The 6,729-nt window shown below is 41.4% G+C and overlaps 1 protein-coding gene across 1 annotated transcript in view; it reads right to left on the minus strand.

The window, feature by feature from the left end:
- Window positions 1-6,729, minus strand: part of LOC104510369 (nesprin-2-like) — a gene marked incomplete at its 3' end in the record, with an annotated part of 114,977 nt that overhangs the window by 14,272 nt on the left and 93,976 nt on the right. The window contains 6 exon segments of the mRNA XM_010152597.1: window positions 1,694-1,894; window positions 2,062-2,181; window positions 3,298-3,399; window positions 4,519-4,728; window positions 4,983-5,135; window positions 5,703-5,836. Of these exon segments, the coding sequence (XP_010150899.1) occupies window positions 1,694-1,894; window positions 2,062-2,181; window positions 3,298-3,399; window positions 4,519-4,728; window positions 4,983-5,135; window positions 5,703-5,836 (920 nt within the window).

The following is a 6,729-nucleotide window of genomic DNA, read 5'->3' on the forward strand; positions in this document are numbered from 1 at the left end:
GAAGAACGGTCAGTATCAGCTCACAGCTGGAGTCAGGAGCCTTCTACACAAATTCTCCATCACCCCAAGAGAGGCAGTTCATTTTACATGATCATGAAACAGTTAGTTAAGAACCAGCAATAGCATAGCACAGCACAGCATAGCAGGGCATAGAATATTTTCTGTTGGCAGGGACCTAAAATGATCATGAAGCTCAACTGCCTGACAATTTCAGGCACAAGTTAAAGCACGTTGTTAAGGGCATTGTACAAAACCCTCTTAAACACTGACAGGCTTGGGGCATCCACCTCTGCTCCAGGAAGCCTGTTCCAGTGTCTGACCACCCTCTCAGTAAAGAAATGCTTCCTAATGTCCAGTCTAAACCTCCCCTGGCATACACTATTTTCATTTATACATTTCTAAAGAAAAAGATGGACATTTATACCTTCAGTTCATCAGAAATACAAAGATGTTGCAGGAAAACGATGGAAGGAAAAGTTTAATGATAAATAAATTCATAGTTTAGCATGAGGTAGTTACTACCAGACAGCCATTATCCAGTTTGTGGCACCTGGATGGGAGGTGACTCCAAGCACCAAGGGTATTAGCACTTCTAAATCCTAAGTAGTATGTAATCCTTTGGGATAACTGGATAACAGTTTGATTTATTTATGGCTCAGCTGAGCTCTTGGGAAACATCTGAATCTCCACAGAACACTTTTCCTCACAAAAAAGCTATGAGGGTTTAAGATCACGCTCTTCAACCAAGATCTTCATGAAGAACTAATAACTAGTACAAGACTTTCACTTAAGGACAGTAGCCCAGTCATAGGCCATGTGAGCATCCTGGTAAGTCTGGATAACCAGGGCAGGGAAAATGGCTTTTATACTTTCCTTTTGCTTCTGTACATCAATGTTTGTATATTTGGAACGCAGACACATTGTTTGTTTTCCTTTGTAAATAAATACCTATAATTTTGCTTTGCTAAGGGCAATTTGCGAGTAACAAGCACAATTCCTATGACACTGGAGTAGTGGTTTACAGTGCTTGGCATCCTGAAGCAATTATTAAGGAAGTTTGAGCTATGTGAAGCAGTTCAATCAAGGCACTGACATGGCAGAGACATCTTCCAGTGACGAGTGTTGGCCAGGGCTTCTTGCCCAGTGGCAGGACAGTAAGGATCAAGGTGCATTCTCAGCCATCTCCCATCAAGCACGTAGCAGTTGGATACAGGGGACACTGGGCTGCCAAGGAGAGGATCTAAACTATCCTCCCGTTGGAAAAGGAGCTGTTATGGGTAAGTTTCCTCCATCAGATCATGATGGCACTGAATGTTGAAAGCAAAGGCTCAACTCCCAGTTGCTGCACACCAACTTCAGAAACCCCACTGCTGTTTTATTAACCAGTAACTAGAAGGACATGCCTTTTCTTCGGATATCACTATGTTCTAAGGTAAGCCAAAGTAATATTACACTGACAAAACTGAAATCCTGATGTGCATTTATCACCAAAACTGCAGTTGTAAGAACCTCTCATTTTAGTGGGCCCTATTTTGGTCTACTGAAAAACTGCTTTGTTTTCTGCATGTACTCTAGTCCTTCCCCTATGCGATGAGCTAGTTAGTCTTCTCCATAACGCAGAACAGAAACCAGACACAGAAAAGAGTGCTCCTGCTATGTTGATCTGAGCAGTGCTGTGATAAGCATCTTATACCTTGTGATTTTTCAGGTGAGACTGTAGAGCTGCTCTGCTCTTTGTCAGCTGCTTTGCATCTTGTGTAATCTTCTCTTGTCCAATAGCTACCAACTCTTCAAATCCATTAAGTAAGACCTCATACTGGCTTTCACTGATGGAAGGAGGGTTCAGTTCCACATACTTTGCCTTCAGAATCCCCCACATGTCATCCAAAAGATCCTACAATGTAAACACAGTTTAGTGCTTCATGAAGGGCAGAAAGGAATCCTACAAACCCGCATACACCTTCCCAGAATGCAAAATAACCAATGTCTTTTTGCTGATAAAAATATTTTGCGTAGAAGAAGAATCAAACCTTGCTGAGTAAGAGGAAACTGTGCTCTTACCTCTAATTTATAAGCTTCCTGGATTAAGGTGATAGGTAACTGAAATCTCTCCCCATGGCCTCTCAGTTTTGCTACTTGGTTTTCCAAGTCGTTCAGCTCCAAAACATAGGCATCAATTTTCTGAATTAAGGACAAAATAAGCTGTTAGGAAGAGTCCTGTTCCATTAAACTTTCTATTATCACTAGCAGTGCAGCTGATCCATGGGCTGGATCTCTGCTGTGCTAGTACTGCATAAGCTCACAGTCAGACCCCGAGCTCCAATGAGCTTATAAGCTAAACAGACAAGACTGTTCCTGACACAGCTTACTGGGTTCACATGGCACAGCCAGGAAGGGAATTCAGGTCTTGTGTCTCAGTCCAACATTCAACGTGCATTTCAGTTTACTAATTCAAGAGTAGCCATTAAAAGGAACCATGGACTCAGAAAATACCATTTTTCTTATGGAGTAGAAAGACTCAGTCAGGGAGATTGAGGCAGGTTCTTTCTGAAGGTAGGGAAGCTGTGTTGTTCTGGCATTCCTTTTCCAAAGGGTGGTTACTGGACAGAATACATCCAAGACAGCAGTCCCTGCTAGGGGATTCAGCAGTTCTGAACACAGCTTTCAGCCTGGCAGAAAATTATGCCTGTAACAAGGCTATGAGCCTGCAACAACAAGTTTCGGGACACCCTCATTGCTTCCCCCGCAGGTAGTAGGTAGATGGCCAATGACCATTCTGGGGAGGATATGCAGTCCATTCATTTTTAATTCTCTGCTAATCCCTATGAATGTTGAAAAAAAAAAAAACCAACCCAAAAAAAGGCTTAACTGGTCAAATGCCATAGGATCAAGTGCTCCTAAATGCTGAATGAGTAGATACAAATACTGGAGTCCTATTGCCACAAAGAAAAGCTAGTTATGCATATAAGAATGCATAATGGGTGAAGTGCTGTATTTTGTGCAGCTTTTTCTTCCCTGCCATAGTGTGGGGTGTATTTGCTCTGAGAGGTTGTGGAAAGACTGGTTCTTCCACTCCAACCACTAAAAGGACTGGAATTAGGTCTGAATATGGATTGGTGTGTAGTAAAATACCAACAAAACCAAAAGGGGTGGCAACTACTGAACTCTCTCCTTCCTGCATTCTCAAAACTTAAGTGAGACTCAAACCTAAGAAAATTGGAACAGCTAAAGAGATTGCAGAAAACTGGAAATAATAGCTAATGTGGAGAGTTTTTCCTTTCCTTCGGATGAAATTACCTGTAGTTGTTCAGAAACATTATGTCCATGTAATGCTTTCAAGTAGTGTTGCAGAGCGGCTTTTTTCCCAGTTAACTGACCATAGAGCAGCCTGATTTCATTCTACGAAAGAAACAAACATCAGAAGTACATCACGTATCAGGAATATAGTAATAACCAGACCAAATTAGACAGCAAACAAAATGGTTACTTCTTATGGCAAAAGTACTTTTGTCCTCTTTTTTTTTAAAAAAAAAAAAAAAAGCATGTTCATTATGGGCTTAAAGCAGTGATTTAGAGAGAATTTTGTAGTCTGTGTTGTGTACGAAAGCACATTACTCTGTCAAAATGATCCTCTGTGACTGTAAAAATCTATGAAATTTACAGAGAAACAAATTCTTCTCTTCTGAAAATGAGCCCATTACTGGCAACTGATGAAGGTCCGTGGATTCTGCTTAAGTAAACATTGCAAGACTAGTCCTGCTACTGTTTGGAGACAACATCCCAGTGTTCTTCAAAGGAACTGCTTTATTATACAACAGTAAAGAGCTAGGCTGACTTGCAAACGATGAGCACAGTGGAGTTTTGCTGGACATTGGAAACTGTATTTCAAAGATCAGGTTTTTCTCTCCTTACTTCAGCCTAAATACCTGACACAAATATTTCCCAGCACTAGCTAGTAGATTTAGCCCATCAAGAAAACCTATAGAAAAGTTTCTCATTATCTCCTTTTCCAAAAAAGAACAAAAAAATGCAAATTTGCAAAACTATGGCTTCTACTACCGTGGTGCTAAATCTAAGGGAACAGTAAATACAAAAGGGTCAAATTAACCTCCAATACATAGCTAAAAGCAGCCCAGTGCCAGGCATGGCACCAAAAGGGAAGAAGCCTGCCTCTCCTGAGTGCACACATCAGCAGAAAGAATATACAAAACCCTTCTAGCCTAATCCCTACACACAGAAACTTGCTTTAGCCTGTAGCACAGCATGCATGGGATCCCAGGGCACTTCCATCTTTTCTGCATGCACATTTTCTACCGTGATCAAGGCCTCTATGGCAGTCAGCACTGCAAAAAGCCCTGTACACAGCAGAACTAATTTGCTTCTTGAGAGGCCAAGACAAGTTTGTTTTAGTAGCAAAAAAAAGCCCATTATAGATTGCTCATCTGTAACCCAAATGCATTAACACCGACAAGTTTAACAGATGCTGTGAAACAAGATACACATTTGGCAGTGGAGTACCTGATAATTGCTATTATGATCCAGTCCAGCTTTCATTGAGTTGCTCCTTGAAACAGTGGCAGCTTGAGTTTGTTCCAGCCGCACCTGCAAGTTGTTAAAGCACTCGAAGAACACATCTATGCTCCTGCCAGTGCAGCTAACAGACTTCAGAAGATCATCCTTTTTATCACTCATATCAGCGTGAAGTTTTTGCAGCTCGACAGAAAGAGTCTAAAGGGTTGAAAGAAATAATATGAGTGAAAATGGTCTCTGTCCACGGACTCTTGCCTGTAAAAGGCAGCAATGACTCAAGTTGATAATTGTTGTTAAAAGCAATAGGCCCAAACCTGTGCAACACCACACAGTTTGGTAGTGTTATTCCTGAATAATGCCAGCAAAACAGAGAGGAAATATCAGGCCATATATATTCTGTTGTAAAAGAAATCCACTGGGATTTCCTTCCCTGGATGCTTTAGAACAGTTACCTCAAAAAGAGCCTGCTGTATAGCTGCCTCTTCAGTGGAGAGGACTGCGGTGTTCAGCATCTCCTCCATGTTATTCAAACATCGGCTGATTGCCAGAAGCAGCTCAAACAATTTTCTGTCCAAACTGGAAGAGAATTCCTCTGCCCCATTATCCTGGGTAAAGACAAGTCAGAAGTGTTCAGTACTTTCACCCAAGGCATGGCTAAGATTTGTTCCCTTGTATAAGGCGAGAGGTTCAGTCAGCTAATAACAAAATGGAACTAATGAATACTGAGGGACAGACTTGGATGAGAGAGTTATCTGCATGTAATATTCAGAGCTGCGAAGGCCAAGGCTGAGACAGTGACCCCTTGTGTGTTGGGAGTGGCTGTGGTCTTACAGGTCTCTACTCTCCGGAATGGGCACAACACCATTTGTCTCGTCAGCTCCAACGCTGCAGATTCACTGAAATAATTCCCAGCCTCCTTGCTTTATACATTTGGAATTGTTTTATCCGCCCTAGCAAATCTTTGGGTTCAAGGAAGTGTCATAGCTGAAACCTGAAATGTTTCCTCTCAAAATCCAGTGGTTTTCTACATTATACTCCATACCTGATGGAAAAGCTACACTACAGTCAACACCATGTGCGATAATTATTGACTATGTTTCCCTGTGCCCAAGCAGTGTTTTACAGCTAGAATCGCCGGGCTTTTTTGCACTGCTAGGACATGCCATTTTTACCTGTGCATGCACCACATTTGCTTCTTGGCTTAGGTCTCCCAGCTGCAGAGTGTAAGTTTTCAGTTCTTCCACAGTTGGGGTTCCTGCACTAGCAAATGTGCCTCGGGGCGGCATGTTCATCTTTGTTGTAATCTAACATTTGGAAAAAGAACATTGCCATTAGGTGAACAGCTCAAATGAAAACAGGGCTCAGGGTAAATAGATAACAATTCTCTCAAAAAGCATTAAAATGGAAGTTTCAAGGCTTAATAAAAAACACCTGGATAGCAGGATTCCCTTTTTACTGGAAAAAATTAGATGGGTAGGGTATGCCCCTATGGGAGTTTGACTGAAAAGGGAGCCTCCGAATCCCAGCTTTAAGGGCTACAAGCTGCATTTTGTGTTAAGGCAGCCCTAGTGCCCACTACAGTCTAAGTCTTCTCTGAAAAAAAGCTGACATTCATTGTTTTACATGGCTGAGATTCTTCCATATGATGCAGTAATTTCAGAGAACACAGAATCTAGCAATTCAATGTGAACAAAACTGTTAATACCAGAAAAGTGGCATTTTCTCCAGGCAGTAAAATTCTGCAGTCTGTTCAGAATTTATACACAGCATAGCCTTTTTGCAGTCTAAACTCCGCCTTCCAAGTGACGGACAGCACAATGGCGAATGGCAGAACAAAATTTAAGACAGAGATTTGTTTCGGCCAAAATGTTCTCACTTGCAAGCACTGAGATTTAACCCACATCCATGAAAACCAACTGTGAGCTTACTGGCTAACTCTCTCAGTTCTCTTGAAAGAACTAGGCAGATAACATCTGGTCTGAATGTTGACGACAAGGATTCACCTATGCGCTCCCACACTATGCTTTGTAGTCACTACTTCAGAGACATTATTTACCTCAAAATAAAAAAAAATTAAAATACAATCATGAGTACAGTATTCAGTAACAATTTCCTCTGGAGAACACTTGCATAGATTTCAGTTATCTGATGAAGATACACTAATTGCTATCTTGACTAAAACCAACTCACTGCAGAAAG

Source organism: Eurypyga helias, unplaced genomic scaffold, assembly GCF_000690775.1.
Source record: "Eurypyga helias isolate BGI_N326 unplaced genomic scaffold, ASM69077v1 scaffold2435, whole genome shotgun sequence".
Lineage (NCBI taxonomy): Eukaryota > Metazoa > Chordata > Aves > Eurypygiformes > Eurypygidae > Eurypyga > Eurypyga helias.